Raw genomic sequence first — 24,431 nt, forward strand, 5'->3', positions numbered from 1 at the left:
TAATTTTTCTTTTTAATATATAAAAAGTAAATGGGAAAATTCCTACTCTGGCAATCCAGTCAAGAGACTGTGCATAGATAGTGACAGTGGAGAATATGCTTTGGATCAACTAATTTCATCATCAACTAGTGAAAGTTTGCCAGGAGAAATTGATCCAACCATAGCAGAATCTTGCTTAGAAATGTATTACGCCGTGTTCTATGATCTTGACTGGTATATTGGGAGGGGTATTGCTTTCCCAAATGAAGGACCGTACAAGGTTAAATTTTTGAAGAAAGGACTAAGTGGTTTCAATTGGCCTGCCTATGATGACATTCAAACAGTGACATTCAAATTTGTGTTTTATGGATCTTTCAAACTGAATGGAAATGGGCCATTCCAGATTTCCAGAGGATAGCTCAAAAAAAAATCGTTGTGTTTATAGCAAAGTGAAAAAGGACTTCTGAAACCAAAACAGAAAAATTAAATATTACTCCTCTTCTTTTGGTAGGTGTAGGTGTTTGTAGGACTATTCTTAACATTTGTTAAACTCATGCCTATATGCCAACAGTTCTTTTTGGTCTATACATTTTTCATATGTTTATTTAAGTGGTCCTGCCTAAGATAATTAATAAGGCTATAATTATGTTACACTAAAGTTTAAATTACATTTATGAGGTTTTTAAATGTTAACTTGGAGTTTACATATGCTAGCATAACATTTCCAAACTCTTTTGCACATTTTTCATATGTTCGTTCGACTGTACATCGTAAGAGGTTTAATATTCATCTTACATATTTTTCGAAAATGTAATTTTCTACATAGGCTACATTTTACATAAAATTTGATCACCAATAGGTTTACATTTTCCAATGTTCTCTTCTTGTATGATTACAATTTAACAGCTTTTTCAATCCATTTAAGTTAGCTAAAACTATTTTTTAAATGCGGTTTTTTCTTTATTGCGAATTTAGGCACTTTTCAAGTTCATTTTCGACATTCTCCAGAAAATTTCTTGACATCATTCTTTTTTATTTGATAGTGAGAGTTTTGTCCATGATGCATCTAGATTACGTAAAACTCAACTATACTTTGTTTTAATGGTTTTTGATATTTAATACTCAGGCAACTAAATTTTCCGAACCAACTACTGAATTTCATTTTTTAAATCTTGATATTTCGGGAACATATGTACATATTTCTGATATGAAAAAAGTAAATTGTTCAAAATTGTCTGAAGATGTTTCTTAAAACTATTACTCATTTTCTATTCTATTTGCATGAGCAGTGAGAGCCCTGTCTCTTATTACCCCTTAGGGGTAATAAGAGACACTGACTAAAAAAATTTTTAGTTTTTTTTTTCCCATGAAAAAGCAACTGGAAAAATGTATTAATACATCAGCAGGTTTCATTTTTTAGTACAATCACATACATTTTTTCTAGTTTCTCAAGAAATCAATACAAGTGCTAGATTTTCTCTCTCTTATTACCCGTTTGTCTTTTATTACCCCGGCCTCCCCAATTTAATTGAATTTCCCCGAAGTTAATTTTTAATTGATAATCCTTAACAAATCGTACAATTAAAAAAAATAATTGTTATTTTCTTCTCCAAACTATATGAAATGGATACTCTGCAAGAACTGTTTCGTAGCTTATCTCCAGAACTTCATGGGCGGTTGTACTACAAAGTGGATTAAAGCAGGCTCTTTTTCCAAAGTGGCTGCAACTTGCCTTGAAGTCTGGATCATGGGCTAATGGGAGTTATTATTAGCATTTTAACATATATATAATCTAAAAATTCTTTCCCGTAGAATTAAACAAATACACAAAAATTACATTAAATACATACATAATTTTCATTGATATTTTCCTAAATTTTATGGTATTTTTATTATATTTTTATTAATTAAAAGTTTCTTTGAAAATCATAAATTCTTATAATTATCGATTAATTTTCTAATGCCCTTAATTGTATTAATTACATTTTACTTAACTTTCACAACTCAAGGCATTTTTCATTCATAAATATGAAAACCGCAATTTTAAATTTTAAGGGATTAATATTACAATTTTAATTTTAATGGATTAATACATCTAATGGATTAATGGATCTTTAAAATTTTACTTTTAATGGAATAATTTTAAAATTACTTTTAATTTTAATCGTTATTTTCTCTTACATTAACTTTCCATTTAATGAATTATTTTTTCCCTATCTTAATTTTTGATCCGTAAAATTTTTCTTTAATTTCTTCAACTATGTTTGTCATGAATACACAGTGCTGAGGTTGAGATTAATATTAATGATCGATTTTTATGTCGGTCTTAAGTTGTCCAACACAGAAAATACAACAACAAATTTAAACGCCCAGAACCTGACAGAATTTTTCAGGTCTTATTAGAAGATTTGCAATTACTGTATGAATCTTGCTTAAATATTAACAAATGATCACTACATACTAATAGCGATTTTTTTAAAGTTAGAGTGAATGATTTAATTTAACTATCAAATTTTCATACTAACCATGAAGTCTTTCGTCTTTATAAATGCCTCGACTCTGATTCCATGTGCTGTCTATGAAAATAGCTCTGTCTACTGAAAACTGTTTACTTGGTTCTATCAAAGGGCGCTTAGATTTGGGTTCGTAACTTTCTTCGTCTGTATCTGATGTGCTACATCTGAAAAATAAAATAACACATTATTACTATTATATTATTTTAAATATAATATACAGCGTAATAGATAGATACCAAGTACCACTGATGCTATCTTTCAAAAACCGCCCATATAAAAGAAAATCCACCAAAACTACATTTGGAAACAGACACTGACAATGGCAATTCAAACTAACAAGAGCCATAATAATGGAATATGCAGAGTGGCGTACCACCAACTATTTTTCTTCTAGACACCTGGATACATCAACCTAGTTAGGTTTCGATATTATCTGAATTTAGCGACAATGTGATAATCAGAAACACTGTAACGCACCAGAGGTTTAACTGTATGGATCAGAAGAAGGTGTGCACTTTTTACTATAATAATAATAATAATAATAATAATAATAATAATAATAATAATAATAATAATAATAATAATAATAATAATTTGAATTTATTGATAATAAAGACCACAGCCGAAGCCAAAATGGTCATAATGTACAATAATATACAATAAAAGATTACAAGAGAGATACAGACAAAACAAAACAAATAAATTAAAAGTATATCAAATCATCTCGATCAAATACCAAATAAAAAATTAGCTCATAAGTTTGATACAAACTAAATTATAAAGTAAAATTACGACATAACCTCGATTAAATAGCTATTAAATCGAGCATAATGTATTATTAAGAAATTAAATATGATGAACATAATAATAAAAAATGAACAAATTACAAAGAAATTATATAATAATAAACATAAACAGATATAAACAATGCAGATAAAACAGACAATAGGAATTCAATAGACAATATACCAAACCATGGTAAATTTAATATATTTATTAAGTAGACCATTCCAAATATTGGTTTTTCAGTAAAGAAAAATTCGGATCAAATAAATCAATTTTGAGAGAATTTTTATTTATACAGGGTGTCCGAGAAGTCCTTCCCTGATTACAGAAATTGATAACTCAGGCTAGAAATAAGATAGAAATATGAAACTGATGTTGAATTGTTTACAAACTATAAAAGTTTTGGTCACATCAGTACACTTCCACATGAGCACCTTTGGTAGCACGTAGCACATCTAGGCGATATGTGTGCCCTCAGCGAAGAAGAATGGCTCGATAATTCGATCGTGCAATAACGCGCACCAAACATTCACCTTTGGATTGCCTCTGGTGAACTCCCTGACCTCCCTGGAGGGTTCTGAACCCCAAATGCGTACATTATAGCGATTCACTACTCCACTGACAAAGAATGTCGCTTCGTCGGAAAAGGCAATTCGTCTGAGATAACCATTATCGTCCTCAATACGTGATAGCATTTCGACCGCAAAGTCATATCGACGTGTACCGTCGTCGGGCAACAAGGCCTGAACGAGTTGCACTTTGTAAGCACAGAGCTTTTTGGCATCTGTAATTCACGTGAGGCCCTGCGCACCGATTTCTTAGGACTTCTCAGAAAAGACTGCCGCACAGCCTCCACCGTGTCTGCTGAGGTTCTTGGTCGACCAGACCTCGGAAGGTCAGCAACCGACCCTGTGTTCTTGAACTTCTCATACCAGGCTTTAATGCTCTTGACATCAGGTGGAGTCCTCCCAAATGTTGTCTGGAACTGTCTCTGCACCGTGGTTGGTGATCGTGTCTCATGGTACCACAGGACACACTGTGCCTTCTCCTGGTTAGTTGGCATGGCTTCTTGGGCTTCTTACTTACGTACTACAAACCTAAAACAAAACAAAAAAAAAAAAAAAAATTGAGACTTGGTAAAACAGAACAAAATTAACACAGACAAAAACTTTTATAGTTTGTAAACAATTCAACACCAGTTTCATATTTCTATCTTATTTCTAGCCTGAGTTATCAATTTCTGTAATCAGGGAAGGACTTCTCGGACACCCTGTATTGTCAACACTAGTAAATAGTGGAGAACCTACCAATTGATTGTTACCTAATATAGAACGGTAAATCCTAGAGTTATAGGGGGAACTTTAATATATAAATATTCAATTAAATTCACTCTAGCATGTATTATATCATGAATAAATTTTATTTGCTTTAAATTTCTCCGAACTTGAAGAACTAGTAAATCAAGCTTAGCAAGAATCTCCCTATTACACTTCTCGTGTAATTTAAATTTATATTTTAACCAAGTCAGGAAAGAAATCTGGACTGACTCGAGAACTTGAGTGATACTAGTAAGATTACTATTCCAAATTAAACTAGCAAATTCCAAATGGGATCGAACATATGCACAATATAAGATTTTACTTGTTGCAGTGTCTTTAAAATCTTTGGCAACCCATTACATGAACCATATGAGCTCCAGATGAGAATGAAACTTGGATTGTCAACGCCAGTAAAAATTAGAAGACGCGTCAAGGAAGTCAGATATAATTTTAGGCAGAAGTATAAAAATTATAACAAGAAGAAGAAACTAAAAATTATGCACGTATGTACTCCACAAATAGGTTACAATCAAGAAGAACAGAAGAAGAAAATACAGAAAGTAAAAATAATACTAAGTAACATGAATGTGAAACTAGTAAGACCAGAAGAAAACACAAAAAGCTATTGAGTTACATTGGTTTTCAAGAAACAACATTTTTTGTTGAAAGAATGAATTAAGCTCGGAGTATATGGTTGAGGAAAAGAAACGTCGAATACAAACCAGATAACAGTTGGGACGGAAAGATGAAATCAGTGACAAACTACATAATTACTAATAGAATATGGAGAAAAGCACTCGGGAACATGGAAATGGTACCTATTGTGGGAGTAGATGGTAATAAAAGTTCTTGGTCGAAGAGTTTAAGACAAAAATCATACAATAACAAAGAAAAAGAAAGTATGGGAAATTCTGAACCAAGAAACACATTCAAAGAAACGATAAATCCCCAAGCATCGAACATGAGGTCAAATCGTTAATGGAGAAAAAGTAGGTATAATAGACTTTCGACTATCCGACCTCCTTATTACCCGGACTAGTTCCAAATAAGAAAAAAAAAATTAAAAAAATTAAAAATTAAGAGAAACTGGTTTTTTAACGATGTACTCTACTTGTAACGCCTTCATAAAGCGCGACTTTGGGAAGAAAAAGCATTAATCTATAAAGACTTTTTCAAAAACTAAAAACTGTGTTTTGACTCGTTTAGGTCAACTTTTTCACATTTATGTATTAATTTATCAATGAACAGAAAAGGAAGTTTAAATCATTTACAGTAGACTTTCGACTATCCGGGTCGTGAGTATTCGGTTCAGTTCCAATAAAATAAATAAATAATAAAATAAAGATTTTTTTAACGATCTACTCGACACTTAATGTGTTTTATATATATATATAGATATATTGGAATTAGGTCTACGCTTATGTTAATGTTTTGTTTATTTTAAAATTGTATGTACGTACGGTGTACATCATTATATGCTACCTACAATTAACCTACACATTATAAAATTTATCGCTAAAATGTGTAGAACAGTAGCAGGATGTGGTCAGCAGAAGGAGGAGTTGCATTATGTGTGTACGCGTAAATGTTCCTTCCTCCGATGCTTTGAGTCTTATCCAAACAATATTTAGGAACTATGAAAAGAAAGTCCCTTCAAGCTCTATTTTCATATTTATTATTTAAGCATATTCACTAATATTGATTTATATTTCTATTTTTTAAGAAAAATGAACAATCACTATCAATGTACGTTTACACATTATTTGTACCAAAACTTCTACATCAATGTGTTGAACAAGAGATACACATCGGAGCCGCGATGGCTCATGGTACAGCGCTCAACGCTGGCACATGGAGTTCTTAGTTCGATTCAGTCCTTGAAGTGGGTTTTGTGGTGGACAAACACTGTATGTATGTGTGTGTGAGGATTTTCTCACGATTCACTCGTTTCTTCCCACTTTCGTCATTCCAACATTGTCAACCATATCACCACCTTCTCCCTTAGTCTCCGAACATAATTGTGAGACGTTAAACTAATAAATAAATAAATAAAAAGAATATATAGCATGTGCTGTAATGCATGAATGAGGGCGTTACGGAAAAAGAAAAACAACAAATGTATATACTCATGCACGATGTTAAACACAATTAATTAATTAAACCATACGTTACTTAAAGGTAAGTCAATTCTTCATTCTTTTCGAGCTGCAAATTTTTCTACAGAGGTTGTTTCTGATCTATGGTGACGAAATTACACACCTTGTGCAGCACCCGAGCGGGAAGAGAAGAAATTGCCAGTCGTGTGGGCACTTTGAACCATTCGCTGTGCGTGACAGGTGTGGTAAGTGCATGTTGGGATAAATGTCGCCGAAAATAAGTGCTTATTGGGAGGGCTACATAACTACCCTTTCCGATGTGAACTCTAGTAAGAGTGCTAGTGCCATTATCTACTAGAAGTGTGGATCCACTGTGCCCAAAAATGGCATATCACGGATGTTGAAAGGGGCAGGTAAGGCGAGGCGTGGGATGATACCTGTGGGGCAGAAAGAGGCCAACCTCCGACCTGCCACTAGCTGCACACGAGCTAGAATTCGGGAAGTCGGGGCTCTGGTGACCATGGAGAATCCACTCACACAGAGAAGTATCGCGAACCGGCTAAAGACATCACTGAAGATAGTGCACACCATCATTCATCGCGACAGAAGGGGTATCTTATAACCTCTTGCCAAAACACATCCAGGAACGTCGCACCAACTGTCGAAAGTTGTATGAGCGGTACTTGCCGTGAAAAGCGGAAGTTTGTAGTAACACTGGACGAGGCATATGTTTACCTGGATGACTGTCACAGGCCACGTGCAATTTTGTTATCGATCGACAGGTGCGAGGGACTTTGAAAAATGGTTCACTGAATGCAAGGAAAGTTTTGGTCAGGTTTCATGATCATTGCTGGATACTCGTACCAGAGCAAGCTAATCATACATCGAGTAGCCAAAAATACAAAGGCGAATCCGGAATATTGTCAGGCTAACGTCCTGACACCCGTTTATCACCATGACATTCTCCATCTCTGCGGGAGGGACAAGAATTGCGTGTGGGTGCATCAAGACAAGACGCCAAGTCACACAACGCGCTCAACCTGCCCCTTCATCCAACAAATGGCATCAGAAACTAGAATTCGTGCCATTTCATTCACAGACATTCCAGTGAAGTCATCTAATGTGTCCGATGGACTTTTGCGCCTTCGGCCTCCTGATACGAGCCTTGTGTCCAGGAGACCCCACACCGTTGAAGGGCTATAGAAAGCCTGTCAGGAGGAGTGGTTGCGGCTTTACATGACTACATTGCGTGCCAGTATCCTACAGCAAAAACTTCCCTGTCGGGCAATTGCCCAGATGCAGGGCCATCAAATAGAGCACTCTCTATGGAAGTGACATGGGTTCTATTAAGGTAGGTGCAGTTTGAAATCGTCACCATACATCGGAAACAACCTCTGTATTGCTTGCTGATTGAAATCTGGAATACTGTTCACCAAGTCTCTCTCAATAGAGAAATCGCTACCGCAGATAGTATTTCTGCCACGGTGTTCGAAGGAAGTATATTTTCTTTATAGTACAGCAACAGCTATCTAATTTGAGATCATCATCTTGTTAGCATTCTTTAAATGGATATAGGAGACAGAAATTCAATTTCCAGTTACCATCAATTTTTGCCTACTGAAAAAAAAAAAAAAAAAACTTATAAACATTATTTAATAAATATTAATATTTGGAGTGATTTCTCGTTTTCAATCAATGGGAATTACAGTGAATAGGAAAACTATTAAATTTGATGTTGAAATTACTTTGAATACAGGACTTTATCTTAAGTGAGTGGTAAAAGATTTATTGCAGGTAAGAAAAACACGTATCATGATTGAAAGTATCAGATATTTTTACTATTATCAATGTTTATTTTATTTTATTTATTATTCACTCTGTAAATCATATTACATGTATGTTTGCCTACTGAGTCTTCCCAATTTCAATTCTTAAGTGTACCGATACCTTAAACAGGGGAATTTTATTAAATCAAAATTAAGGCAAAATTAAATCAAAATTAAGCATAAAAAGACCTTGTAGACATCTGTAGGTGCTAAGGTTATTACTAAATGAAAATGAAATTAAGTATTTCAGTTTAACATCCCACGATTATGTCTGTTAAACTAAGGGAAACGATGATAAAGCAAGTGAATGATGATGGAAAAAATGGTGGAATGAGAATGTGGGAGGAAACGGGAGTACTCCGAGAAAACCCACGGACACGATGTTGTCCACCACAAATTTACACGGCCGGGAATCAAACCAGGGACACTACACGCCAGAGGTAAGAGCAATACATCTGAGCCACCATGCCTCCTAATGTCATTGCTAAAATCTCTAGTACCATTCTTTCACAGAATATTTTCCTAGATTAAAAATTACTTGGGTTCACGGTTCAATCCTAGCTGATGCCAAGTGAGCTTTGTGATGGACAAACATCATAAGAATCTTTTCTCGGAGTTCTCCCGTTTCCTCCTACTTTCTTTATTCTACAATTTCGATCACTCTCATTCGCATTGTCTCCTTTAGCCTACACGTCATAAGCATGGCATGTAAAACTGAAAGATTTCATTTCATAACAGCTGCGTGTACGCAATGAAAAATACTGACGAGAAACTAATTTTAAATTACTAAACTGAGTGGAATGGGTATCATATATGTGAATTGTATTACAGTTTTGCGAGTCGTTAACTGCAATATTATTCTTCAGTTTTCATTAGACATTCCTTCTGGATTTCAATGTTGGAATCTCCAGATTTTACGGTTGCTACTCGTATGTATGTCAATATCAAAAGAAAGGAAAACATTTCGCTTGCGCGAGAGCCGATATTGGACAGCTTGTATATCAGTGAACATTCTTAAAAACTGCACAGACCTCAGCACAAAATTAAAATACGAAATTATTCTATAATTTGATAATTCCTCTGTTTTACCCATAATAAATATTTAGGAGTATCCTACAAAACTGCCGTAATGCATAACCTGGGCTCTCTCAATCAGAAAATAATAGAATCTGCAGACAAGCCATGACGAGGCCGTCTGCATTGCACGTCCTAACGTTACGACGTTGCTCCAATACAATTTTTGCACTATCATTCAGGCTTTCTTCCAAAAAATCCCGGAGGGCCGTGAGGAGGCTGCACTGAAACACTTTTTTGATATATAATGACAACAGCAAATTTAATTTTTATTAGCTCCAAGGAAGCACACCTCCCCAAAATTACGTCTGAAAGAAACAATGCTATGATACAAATATGCTATAACCAGATGCATATTAAGATTTTCGAAAAAGAAAAAAAAAATAGGATACAGGGCTATGACGTAGTTGGGTCAAAGTTACAGTTTGTAATGTGGAAGAGACTTGAGATGGTTTATAACGACTTGTTTAGTTCGTTCAGTAATCAGTACGATTCAGACCCATGCGTGAGCTGGATCTCTCCACACAGTCTATCGTGTTTCATAACCCGCGAAGGGTCTGTAGGACTGTAAACAATTAGCCCCGAAATTTATTTCATTTAGCTAAATTAATTTACGGCCAAAGTGTTGTTGTGCTTAAGTCACTTTGTGTAGTCGGGTTATATTTTTTTTATAGTGTAGGAATGGTTGTAATTCTGTAAATATAAGAAGTCATATATTTCAGTATGCATAACTGATTAAGGTGATTCAAGATAAGGTCTCATTATGACGTTGGCCCAGTGTATTCTGGAGTAGATAGGGAGCTTAATATTGCTTTCTTTCGAAATTCGTCTTCATGGCGAATAACTCTTTGGATACACTAATAATTATACTGTGTATTATTATGTTACGTATTAATGCTGTCAATTAAAGTAACAATATATTATGTTTTGGACAGCACGATCCTCGAACTCAGGATCTTTGATACTTTATACTAGTATTGTATTAACCTTTGTAATTATCTCAGAAAAGAACAGGAATTTACTACAATAAAAGAGTATCGGAAGTTCTAATTGATTTGCTTTTATTTTGACTAATTGCTAACAATGAATACTTGTAGTATCGATAATCTTAGCTACTGTGTTAAATCGTGACAACTTCAGACGGATCATAATACTTCCTATATTTCAATTATTTGTAGACTATGTTCTAAATTTATTCAAAACGACTAAAATCATTTCTAAACATTCCTAATATTAAGATTATTTATAGATTATGCGTTTTAGGTTATATAAAATGGCTACAGATTTCAAGTAGAGTATGTAGAACTATTTACTTACTAATTTTCTTGTATATTTTGTGTAAGCAATAAAATGTATACTGTTTCACTGCTCTGTTTATGATATTTTAGTTTTATTGTCAAAAGGCAGAAGGGAAGAAAAACTCACCTCCTATTTGTCACAAAATCTTTCACGGTCTGGGCATCTTTTCCTGGAAATACTAGGACAACCTAAAACAATAACAATGTTAACGAGAAATATTTAAATTCTTACAGTTTTACATGTTAATCAATGAATATTTTCGGTTCAGGTAATCAATTACTTATAACAAGAAAAACAATAGAACTATCAAGTAAAATTAGACATTGTACGCAAGGAATATATTTTAATCTGTAATTATATGATACACAGGTTATTGTATTTATTTTTAATTTAGAGATTTTGACTCATGACTCAATAATTTCGAATTCTTCATTGTAACCTTTGTGTGAAGAGTCAAGTACTTTAAATTAGGGACACAGTAAGGTTTGTATCAATAATTATAAATCAAGTAAAATGTTTCAAATAGGATTCAAGATCTACGCAACAGGAGTTTAAATTGTTCTTTTACTTCTTGCTATATTGTTTGAGTTTTCTTAAAAATAAATAAACATAAAATTATAAATAAGTTAACCACAACTGTAATTATCTCGTAATCGTAAAACTTAAAACAAGAATAAACTGAAATATGAAAATCTGATCCACCTAGTATAATATGACATGATAAACGAAATAGGAATGATTTCATCAGATAATATTAGAATCATGAAATGAAATGAAATCTTTAATTTAACGATAGTGCTTATTTCCTCTAGGTAGATAACTTTTCTTTCTTTTCAACTTAAGAAAAACTCTTTTCCATCGCACCTTTGTCGATTAGGTACAATGAGTGTCAAATTGAAAATAAATAAATAAATAAATGTCGCGCACAGAGAGTTTTATGATTTCGGTTCTTGAAACTTTTTATGGTTCTCATTTAAAGTATTTCGGTTCTTAAGTCACTTAAAATTTCCTGGTTGCATTTTAAATCGTGATGTTTCTGACGTTTTAATTCAGTCTTCAATCCACTTTTTCCCCTTATCTTAATTTTCAAGCAAACAAAATTAATTCAATTCTGTGTTCGAAAGAGGAAGAGCATTTTTTTTTTTTTTTTTCGATACCGTCGTTATCCATTTTTGTTTGGAAAGTTTGTTGGCATGCCCTGCAATCTAGTGCAAGAATTTCAATTTACAGTGATGTACTGGAGATAGTAAAGAAGTACTGATAATAATTATTACAGAACAAGTTTTCATACAAGATGAGGATTTTAAAAAATATATATACTTAACAGTTGAGTGTTCACACAAAATCTAATTTTAAAAGGAAATAAATTTAACTAAGTAGAACAGGACCGTAGATGTTATACAAGACTACTACTAATTTCAACTGAATAACGAATACAAGAAGTGCTGAAGTTTAATTTTATATATACAGTGCGTTCCACGAATAACACTAAGGTCTGTCTCTTGAAGAAACCAAGGCAGATAGAAACATGAAACCATTTGTAACCTTCAAGGGACATAAAAGGCAACATTATATTGATATGGAGAACCCCCATGAGGTGCGCTCAAGGGGGTTACGGGGAGTAACTACAAAATTTCAAATAACAACCCCCACCACGTGGTATTTCGTTTGAAAGGTAATCACGTATAGAGACCAATTTTGGAAACCACATGTCGCTAGCGTGCCCCTAACCAACATGGCGGCCATCCCTAAAGTAGGGTCGAAGTACGTTCACGCATAACACTAAGGCCCGTCTCCTGAAGAAACCAAGGCAGACAGAAGCATGAAACCTTTGGTAACCTTGAAGGGACACAAAAGATAACATTATGCTGATAAGGAAAATCCCCCATGATAGGGGCCTAAGGGGGTTACGAGTACTTCGACCGTACTTCCGGATGGCCGCCATGATGGACAGAGACACGACAGCGACAAGCAGTTTCCAGAACTGGTCTCTACACGTCATTAGCTTTCAAACGAGGTACCACACGATGGGGATTGCTATTTAAAATTTTATAGTTACCCCCCGTAACCCCCTTGGGCGCACCCCATGCGGGGTTTTTCATATCAACATAATGTTGTTCTTTATGTCAGTTGAAGGATACGAAAGATTTCATGTTTCTATCTGCCTTGGTTTCTTCAGGAGACAGGCCTTAGAGTTATTCGTGGAATGCACAGTATCTTACATATAAACGGAAGACTTACAAGGAAGTCTACGGGCACGACGATATGTACGCACAAATTCATATGACCTGAGATTGTCCAGCTGAAGTAAGTGCTTTATTACTGAACCACTAGATTAGCGGGAAGATTCATTTTTTAATTTGTATGATGGATACATGAAATTGAGAAAATGATTATACGTTTTCATGTATTATTACTCTCCATTAAACACCAAGAAGACTTTATTAATATTTCACAATTATTATTATTTTTCTACTTTCATCCTGTTAAATATCAAGCAAAATCAGTCCTTAGTTGTCATATAAGTTAATTACATTACATCTAAAATACATTACAACCACTTTTGGAACTAATTAGAGAACTTTAATTTACACAATAACTCATGAAAGTAAGAACAAACTAAAATCTGCGCGTGTGCAATACAGTTTAAACTTAGCATCTGTTCTGATTACAACTTACAATGATTATTGTAAAAAAAGGGAGTTAGTCTTTCTTACCACTTCATTCTTCGAATCATAATCTGGTATGCATGGATACGTGTATATCGATACATCATTTGGTGCTAATACTGCTGCGTGTGTGGCTGTACTTTTGCCATCGATTTCCCGAGAATGTTTTATAATATCTATCTTCACCGGAAGCTGAAATATAACGAAAATGATCTACTAATCTTATGTAATAATAAATCAATTGTACAAATAAGCACAGATACTCTATTCATTATAATAAACCGAAGATTACGAGTTCAAGCTCTTATTTATTTCTGTCAAAATGCAAAATCCACCAAATATCAACAAAATGGAGAATACGAGCTCTTTATAATTTTTATTATTAAGTTTGGTAAGTTTTTACTTTGGCCATTTCATTCAATAAATCGTTCAACGAACTGATTCGTAAGAAACTCTTCCCCGGAACAATTCGTTAAATATCACGAGGAACCAGTTTCTCACGAATAGAATCGGTTACAAAAAGTGTTACCAGAAGATGAGTCCCTGCTGCTATAGCATAAAATATATGATAATACAATTACCATACCTTGCCTCAAACCTCAATTTCTTTTAATCGTGAGTTCCCTCTGACTAAACTGTTAGCATACGCGCCTTTGATGCAGAAGACCCGGGTTTGACTTTTGGCGAAAGCTCATGTGGTTTAGATTCCACGTTAAGCTGTAAATCTGCGTCTCATATACAGGGTTTGCCCAAGTGGGCCCAGCCCGAAAAAACCCGGTGGGATTTTTCGGGTTGGACCCACCTGAAAAAACCCACTTTAAAACCCACCTGGGTTTTTGACCTATTTGTTAGTATATTATTGATACAACTAAGGTGATCACATTGTAAGTGATTTTTATCAGATTTTAGACTTTCCTTGGGCGAATTAGAGGCTTTCACATTAAGGTATACAACAACATTCAACATAAGACCTTTTTTAAAGTTCTGAATCCACTAAATCAATTTAAAAAAAAAAAAACTTACCTTAGCTTGAGATAGTTATAGAACAAATTAATGTATGGATTATGCTTATAGCCTATTTGAAGTAAAATAAGCAATTTTGTACTTTAAAAAATATTTTCCGTGAATAGTATGCTCGTCGACTTGCGACACCGAGGGACATTATCACTCATACGCTTGACGAGTTTAAGGTCATAGGTGCCGGTACTAATAGTACATATGTAAATACATTAGTAAAACTATTAGTATTATTTCTTACCTTTGATGTAAAATACGAGGTTCTTCAACTAAAATTTGATTTTCCAACAACAGTAGTTTAGTTCAGTCATTAGTTAGTACTCTTCAAATAAGCATTCTGTAGAATCAACACCAGGAATAGCGTAAAAATTCTTGTCAAATTTAAGAAGCTTAATGCTCGGGGTTCCGAAAACTATGTAACGCTTACTGTTTCAAGTGCTGAGTTCAAATTTCCGTACTAGTGGAAGTTTTGATGTACACGCCGTGAAAGAAGTGCTCGGGAAATTCCCGAATTAAACGCAGAAGGATCGGAAATGAATACTTCAACAATAAAACTATTTATTTTACGCTTAAGCCTGCCATACGTCCCGTAAAAAAAGGGAATGTCCCGTTTTTGGGCCCGAGTGTCCCCGTAAATGTAGTCGGGACAGGGAAATGTCCCGTATTTTAACTCCGTTCCATTTCAGCTATCAATATCAGCTTATTCGAAAAGTGAAAAACAAAAAATTGGGAATCCTGTAATAAGTGAATGAACAGTACGCTGTTGCATAACAGTTTCGAGGAAGTTATAACACCACCCTGTTCGACTTGATGGCGAGCGAAATTTGCAATGCTACTTTTTCCACTGCACTTGATGGAAATTCGGATACTCTCCGGAACATAAAAAAGATGGCTTTAAGTGTTTCTACATTTACAAACACAGGGAAGATGACGAACCTTTTCTTCAGCAACACATTAGATAAGCTAACAAGAGTTATAATCTTTTTCAGAGGCTAGGGGCACAGAATTGTGCTTTGGTCCACGTCTTAGAAAAATGTAAATCTGGTCCTGACAATTACACACGACACAAGAAGAAAAATCTGCTTTTCATCAGATTAAACTGACGAACGTAATTTTGGCAGATACAGCCATATAAATATTGCTCAACGCGCGAAAAATATTGAAAGTAGATTGTACAACTGATTTAAATAATCTGCATATTGTTTTCCTGTAAAGCATTTTTATAGCACATCTTAAGTTTTTAGGCATCTTCAGTCTATACAATTAATTGCAGGGTACGAACAGAGAAAAGCAGCCGCTGCTTAGTGAACTTTCGCTTATTATATTATTGAAAAAATAAATAAATAAAATGAAATCTTTTAGTTTTAGTCTCACGGTTATGCCTGCTATGCTCAAGGTGACGGTGATGATGAGAAATGAATGAAATGACGGAATGAAGAAAGTGGAAGGAAACGAGAATCCCAAGAAAACCCACGCACAAGGTGTTTGTCCACCACAAAGCTCACTTGGCGCGAGCTGGGATCGAACTAGGAACCCCATGCACTAGAGATGAACGCTCTACCACTAAGCCACCGCGGCCTATTATACTTTTGTTCATAACCAGACTACAGTTCATTGCATTGTGTTGGAAACTTGAGGAAGGGGGGGTCTGAGGTGTCCCGTATTCTCATGGAGAAAATATGGCAGGTTTATTTACGCTGGAGGATGTTCATTTCATATAAGACATTTTAAAACATTTATTTATTTCATACAACATGAATTGTATCTATGTTTTAAATTAATAGACCCCTTTTGGTATTCATATTTGGCGAACGTCAGTCAGGCTTCTGGATGACTTGATCTACATTTGTTCGTTTGTCTGCCGAGCTCCTTCATGGCTATGCGGTTAGTGTACGCGTCTTCGGCGTGGGAACCGGGTTTGCTTCCCGGAGGGAGCTCATGTGGTTTGGATTCCACGTTAATCAGTAGGTCCCGTCTCATATAGCCTCGCTGCTGAAAGGGACGTTAAACACAAAATCAACTCAACTCGTTTGTCTGCCTCTACCACACACACTACAGGGTACAACTTTCGGCCTTTGAAGTTAAAATTTTCAGAATACAAGCACGAGACACTCTAAATTTCCTGTATAGACTTTGGCGGCATACCAACGTAAAATATCAAAATGGCGGCAATTTTTTTTTTCAAAACAGCAAGTATCTATGCTACGAAGCGGAATTTTTAGTCTTTTAAATTGAAATTTTGACGGTGGAAGCACGAAATATGTTAAATTTGCTGTATAGATTTTCTCGGCGATTGAATGTAAAATTTCAAAATGGCGGCCATTTTTTCAAAACAGCAGTAAGTAGAAAATTGTTGCAAGTTGTGACAATGACAATCTTGAAATATAAATCACATTTTAACACTTTTACCCCAAAGACATTGAAATATTTCGAAAAAACCCGATTAAACCCGAAAAAACCCAATTAAACCCGAAAAACCCATATGGGCCCAGGTGGGTTGGGCTTTTTCAAACCCTGCTCATATAGTCTCACTGCTGACAGGGTCGCTAAACTAACAATCAAATCAAATCTTTTAACCGTTAAACAAAATATTTCTGTATTTCAAAGAATCAAAAAGGAAATCATCAGATGACAAGTTATTTTATTAATCCTAAAACGTGGTATTTATCTTCGGTACAAATGTTTTCAATTAAAGTATTCCTTTGGAAGAATAAGAATACGACAAGCTACATATCTATTGGAAGGAACATAAAGACTAAATAGGTTAAAATTATCCGAAGTAGCAGAGTTGTTGGTATGTGATCTCTACATTATTAACCTAACCTTATTCTACTATATCCTGGCACACGCTGTTGTGTACGTTTTCCACTGCACGCATATTATTAATCTCTACGCAAATATTTGGACAGGCTTTATGAAAAGAGCGCAGAGAGCCTTAAGGATTTATTTTAAGGAAAAAAAACATAAACTGATGCGTGCTTTTGCATGACTAATCTTATATATTGCACGCCAGTTTGTACGCAATTATATAGAGGTTAAGTGCAGAACGGTATGGCCAGAAACATGAAAAATATACAAAACTTACAGGAAAGAAATGATGAATCGGTTATTTTGCGTGAAATTCATAAGAACTACACAAGCTCAACGTGTTATATTTAAATGATAAAAGCTGCGTCTTGTTTATTTATTTATTTAACAATCACCAGATACAGCTTAGAGGCCATCCCATACTGGATACCTAACAACAACAATGGAAAGGACTTGGGAAGGTATCTGCCAGGGCCTGTTTAGTAGGTACCAGGGTGGATTGATTTAAATCAGTCTGATTTAAATCACGATTTTAATCAAGATTTAAATCACTTGATTTTTTTAATAAAAATCGTTGATTTAAATCAAATTCTGAAATAAATTAATTTAAAGTGAAAATAAGTAAAATCCCGTTTCTGTTCTGTTATTTCGATTATGGAAGATAATAATCATAATACAATAAGACTCAAATGTATGTACAGCACAGTATGAAAACGAGTATCATGCAGAGGATGATTAGGGAAAATCCTGTTTTGAACGGGTAACGGGAAAATCCTGGTTTCTTCTCTTCGTAACATAGGGTTTTTAAATCGTTAATTATTCCAACGGAGAAATCACCATCGACATTTAAGACAAAAATTTTTTTATGTCCACGTCTGTTTGTTTGTTTCCAGATAATAGGGGCGTATTTAGAGGGGCCCGATCCCCTTTCCAAAATAATAATAATAATAATAATAATAATAATAATAATAAAACTGTAGGCGAAATTTATGTACTAAATACATAGCATTGAAGTTCCTCGGGATCGTAATAGGGCAAATTTTAGACGCGTTAAAATATCCAATTATACTTTTGATAAAGTGGATTCTTTCAAATATCTAGGATCAATATCAACAGACGAAAACGATATTTACGAAGAAATTAAATGTCGACTAAAAGCAGGGAATTCGTGTTATTATTCAGTTCAAAATCTCTTGTCACGAATTCTGTCCAGGAATTTGAAGATTAAAATATATATGCCTGTTGTTCTCAGGGTGTCTAGCAAGCAAGCATAATCAAATTCCCTGACTTTCCCTTACAAAATTATAATTTTCCCTGACTCTGTCATTCTTTTTTCTTAGTAACTCATGAAAAGTAACTTATATTTAAATCATGAAAATGAAATCTTTCAGTTTTACGTCCCACAGTTATGCCGGTTAGGCTAAAGGAGACGGTGATGGGTGAGTGATGAATGAAATGAAGAAAGTGGGAGGAAATGGGAGAACCCCGAGAAAACCCACGACCACGGTGTTTGTACACCACAAACTCACACGGCGCGAGCTGGAATTGAACCAGGGTACCCAAGCACCGGAAGTGAACGCTCTACCAGTGAGCCACCGCGCCCCCATGTTTTTTTAAAGTGAACTGTAAGTTTTCACCATTGTTTATGTGCTTATACAATATTCTACGAACGTACAAACGAACCCATTCATTTACCTGTAATTTATGACTATTTTAGTGGCATCCCTTCACCCGTCACAGCCTGGAAAAGATTTTTCCCTGACACACAATGAAATTCCCTGACCCTGCAAATTCCCTGACTTTCTCTGATTGGTAGACACCCTGCTTCTATATGGTTGCGAAACATGGTCGCTTACTATGAGGGAAGAACGTAGACTGAAAGTATTTGAGAACAAGATCCTGAGACGAATATTCAGACCCAAGAGGAGCGGGAATGGGGGAAACTTCATAACGAGGAACTACATAATTTATACGGTTTACCAAACATTGCTAGGGTCATCAAGTCTCAGGTGGGCAGGTCATGTAGCCAGGATGGAAGAAAATAGGAACACTTTCACATTCTTAACTGGAAGACCAATCGGAAAACGACCATTAGGAAGATCTAGGCGCAGATGGGATGACAATATTAAGATGAATCTCGCAGAAATAGGAATACAAAATAGAAACTGGATCCAGTTGGCTAAGGATAGAAGTCAGTGGAGAGTTTCCGTGAACGCGGCATTGAACCTCCGGGTTCCATAGGCCATAGAGTTAATTAGTTAATTTTGGGCGAAATTTATGTACTTTACATGTATTTCGTGCCATTGGCTAGTTTTGATTTTTTAAAAATATATCAGGAACTTTCGTGAAAAGAAAAGTGTCATGTTGATAAACGTTGCTGTACGTTTTTTCCTTAATGCTTAAGAAATATTGTTTCGGATTGAAATAGCTTAACGATTGAGGATTAATTCGAAATTAAACCAAAATACTTTCACTTAAATGGCATAATTGTCATTTAATATTAATTCCTAATGTTTTTTCTCCAGTTCGCGATTTGTATTATACGAGGAGAAAGATTTGATTTAAATCAAAAAAATCGATTTAAATCAAAAAAATCAACAAAAATGATTTTTATTTAAAAAATCATGATTTTTTTCCACCCTGGTAGGTACCATCCCGGCATTTGCCTAGTAGTACTGAGGAAAACCCCAGTCAGGAGATTCAGCAGCGTGAATTGGACCCACAACCTCCCGAATTTGAAGTCAACACTCTACCACCTGAGTAGAGGCATGCTGACGTAACATTAGAGTGTAATGACGCAATTAGTTCCACGTAATGAAAGATAGCAATTCCATTTGACATTTCCAATTCCAGTTTTATAACCAGGTATATTGTGAAGAACAAGAGCTATTACGTTTTGTGGAAAGGCACGGATTACTGAAATTCAGCAAAAAGTGTGGTAACTGTAGGAAGACATTTAAAATGATTAAGAAACAGTTACATATTTCAATATGAATATCGATTGACGGTGTGAATGTATTATGAAAGCAACTAGAGGAACTTAACCTAGTGTTTTTCGTACTAATTTATTTTGGCGCACAACTAGAAAAAATTGTTGAAAAATTATAATTCTTTCACTGGTCCCTTCTTCACTTCTTCAGATCCTTGGTATTTCATAAGAATGTTAAGCCTAAATATAGGAAATGAAACCAAATTATATATTTCTGCTTGCCTGAAAGCCTGTTGTTTTATAAAGACAACGTTGCTTAAATATATTGATAGAAATTGGGAAAATTTATCAACTGCCTACGTAGCTTCCAACATTAGATTGAATTGGACTTTGTTTTAATTTTATTCAATGATATCTACATACTAAATTTGTAATTTAATACCTCAGTTTTAGCGTACTGATTATGATACGCTGACCTTAAAATTTTACATGAAAATACGTTAAAAATAATAACAAGATTTTCCCAACAGCTAAGGCGGGAGTTCCTGATTTATATATAATTCTGTGTAATGTTTCTACTTTTGTGACTGTATATCTTTTTGTCCTTCTGAAATGACTGTTGACAATTATACTAACAAGTAGGCCTATGTAAAGGTCACTAGAATGTATTTTTATCAGGAGTCCTTCGTGAGTCGGCGGACTCATCGCATTTGTGACCAATTAGTCCCGGTATCGTGTCCAAATGGACAATTTTTCTTGGATGTAAGCCGAGAAGCCGTTTGGATTCCGTCTATAAGACCTCTTCCAGCATAACCCTGTTTTTGCATAATAACACCAAGTCGAAACAAACTTATTTATGTCCATATGCAATATAAATACATAGAACAAATTATTTAAACCAATAAAACCTGGATTAAACCCACCCTCACAAAAAAAGAAAAAAAAAAAGAAAAACGGGTTTCTTGGGTTTTCAATAAAAACTATGGTTTTTGTCAACCCTAGTGGCCACTAAGACATGAATCCTACCCAACCAACAGGGCGAAGTACATAATCTCGCGCGGGGGTGCAGATGCGTTAGCGATGTTAAGTATGCGTGTACGACAGGGTAGTGAAAAGAAGTACGTTTTGGCAATAATACGAGTATCAACAGCACTTGTCATGGTTTCATAACAGTACGCTCCACTTGTAAACATAAAATAAAAGTTCTGTGCACTATGCAGAAATATAACATCAGTGGAAAATAGCATCTAATAGAATCATCTTTCGGCTATCGTTTAGCTTTGGGAGCCCAGGTTTTTAACCGACTTTTTTCTGGTATTCTATTCACATTCGGTTAGGATAGGTTAATAACATTTAATTCAGACAGTATTGACGAGCGAAGTGTCAGCGAGTGAGGTCGGGTTAGAGCCACGCAAGGCACGTTCTTTTTTGTCTTCATAAGGGGTTAACTGCTGTATCGCCGGACCAATTTTAGGAAATTTACCGGGTCAATTGAAGAATTTATTTAAGTTTGTGAGGGAGAATGAGTGAAAGTCAGGTAAGGGGAGTAACTGAGTGAAGGTCAGTTAAGAAAACGGTTGTATTTTTTGGTTGTTTTTATGTTATAAGCGGCACTGTATGTGGAGCCGGATGGACTATTTCGCGGAGAGGAACACTGGGTTTTACTATACAGATCCATAGATTGTAAAAGGGGGCAAGAAAAATTTGGGCAAGTCTTTAATTTGCTCACTTCATGTCGAGAACAGAACCCAACTAACCCCTGCGGGGCTTCTAACCCGTTCCTACTACTACTACTTATATTATGGATCCATATAGTAAAACTAAACGCCTAATAATGTAATTTAATGTAACGTAATGTAATCCAAGAAAATATAATAGAATTCAGTACTTTTTAGTACATTTTTCGATGTTCAAATTGGTCCGCGATACAGCAGTAATACCTTCATAAGTGTTGGCCCCCATCAAAAACAATTACCGTATTTATTTCCGTTCAGTGCTCAAATTTGTACCAATAAACATGTTTTTCCATGCAAAGTATTGAATTTAACCTATAAATCCTCCAAAATGTGATGCGCCGAAACTACAACAGTATCTCGTTTTGGAGTATGTTTAGTACAAGGGGTCCAGAAGCACGTAAAAAGCACAAAATTTACAAGAGAAATGAATGATACAAGTACTTAGACATAACATAACGTAACCAAATCTAACCTAACCTAACATAAACTAACCTAAGGTAACCTGTACAAACCTAAACTAAGCTAATATTAGTAGAAATAAGCGAAATTCTATCATTTTTTGGAAAATTATGCGGGACCCCTACACTAATTTAACATAAGCTAAACTAACTTAACGTAGCCTAAACTAACCTAACCTAACCTAATCTACTCTAAACTAACCAAATGTGAACAGAAATTACCAAAATTGTAACATTTTTAAGAGAAAAGAGCTGGACCCCTTCTGCTAAACATAGGCCCTCGTTTTTAGCAACATTCTCGTATATTCATATACCCACTATCGCTGACACGTCTACTTATGGACGTACAGGCACACCGGCTTCTCCCTGTCCTGACTCTGTAAGACATCATCTGTACTTTTAGTGTGTACCTAGCACAGGTTGGAATTTATTACATAGTAGTTTGTATGGCATATGTCCGGACGTAGATGTTCGTTTGCAGTACGCTAAAGCCCCCTTGAAGTGATTGAGAGGAATGTAACTCCCTTCTTGAGAAACACTTTCTATATTAATGGCAGTGAATTTTCTAACAAAATTTTAATGTTTTCAAGATTGAACATATTGAACCTACTCTGCAGCACGAAAGTCTTATTTGCGCACGTGCCAGGAAATACACTGTAGAATGTCTCAGCGAATCATTATAAAAAAAAAAAAAAAAAAAAAAAAGCCTACTGTAAAATTACACACTATTACAGGCTTCCTAAATACGATACCTTTAACTTCGGTATTCTACCTTCCAGTTCCTTCACAGGTAAGTAACATGTATAACAGAAATACTTCCTTGACTTATTACATTTTACACATATGCTTCGTTGATCAATGTGTTCTAAAAATTCTGAATCGTCTATTTTAAAGTTCTTAAAAGGTCGTTCATTATTTATATTGGATACATCCTCGTTGCTGACTTCTGCAGTTGTAAATTCACTCTCTGCACATTCTTTTTCCATTCTGTTTCTTTAGCATATATCATACACACAGTCAGAATAACAACTTCTCAATAGAGAAGTACTGTAACTATTACCACTACCATTCATAGCAAATGCAAAACTCATTTTTAATTGTTTACTCATACAACTTTTAATCAGTATCTGTCAACACTATCCGCCACTGCTACTTTATACCCAGTGTTGCTATATCCATACTAATTATTATAATTTCTTTTTTAAAAAAATCTACTTCAAAATTCTTTTACTTTCTTTCTTTAAAACGTATTGACAATTACTAACTTGGGTCCCAGCCTCGGAGATGTGTCGACAGAATCACTGAAATAGTATCACTAATGATTATGAAAACATTCAAGACCTTATGCTGAGTCGTTTTGAAGTATGATTAGAGTCATACTAAAGGCCTGACTACTGCAAGAAACATTTATGTTAGTCGATTTCTTTCGTGTGGCACTAATCCGCGTCAGAACAATTGTCTGTACGACCCTAAAATATGCAATAAAAGGATTACCCAATAAAACTCCAAAGTGAAAAAAATAAAAATAAAAATGTATGACATGGACGAACCGAATTGCCTCATTCTGCACATATCGTAACAATTATAAAATATTAAGTAAATATAGAAATGAAGTGGCACTAAAATAAATTGTTATTTAAAAAAAAACAAAAAGGAATGCATTGGTGTAAAAATTATCAAAATGTAGGATATACCTGCACGTAAAAAGAAAGTCGATATAAAAATAGTGTGGATTCAAAGTAATACATCTTTACACTACCACACACGTTGTACTCCCGGTATCTCAGGGTGGCATACATAGTTTGCGGAATACTTACGCGAAGTAAAGGGTCTAAAGAGATGAATCGAGTTGCGGGATGAGACATAGTACGCCTGATAGAGAATGTGAAAATATGTGTATGTGCAACGCAGTGGCGGCG

At 34.9% G+C, this 24,431-nt stretch overlaps 1 protein-coding gene across 1 annotated transcript in view; it reads right to left on the minus strand.

Moving 5' to 3' along the window:
• LOC145693450 (tRNA-uridine aminocarboxypropyltransferase 1) overlaps positions 1 to 23,703 on the minus strand; it is a 32,789-nt gene extending 9,086 nt beyond the window's left edge. The window contains exons 1-4 of the mRNA XM_081769454.1: positions 23,265 to 23,703; positions 13,613 to 13,756; positions 11,022 to 11,083; positions 2,505 to 2,659 (exon numbers count right to left, since the gene is read on the minus strand). Of these exons, the coding sequence (XP_081625580.1) occupies positions 2,505 to 2,659; positions 11,022 to 11,083; positions 13,613 to 13,756; positions 23,265 to 23,498 (595 nt within the window). The 5' untranslated portion in view covers positions 23,499 to 23,703. The remainder of the gene's footprint in view (positions 1 to 2,504; positions 2,660 to 11,021; positions 11,084 to 13,612; positions 13,757 to 23,264) is intronic.
• Between the last annotated feature and the right edge of the window lie 728 nt (positions 23,704 to 24,431).

This window comes from Thermobia domestica, chromosome 8, assembly GCF_964235325.1.
Source record: "Thermobia domestica chromosome 8, izTheDome1.hap1.1, whole genome shotgun sequence".
Lineage (NCBI taxonomy): Eukaryota > Metazoa > Arthropoda > Insecta > Zygentoma > Lepismatidae > Thermobia > Thermobia domestica.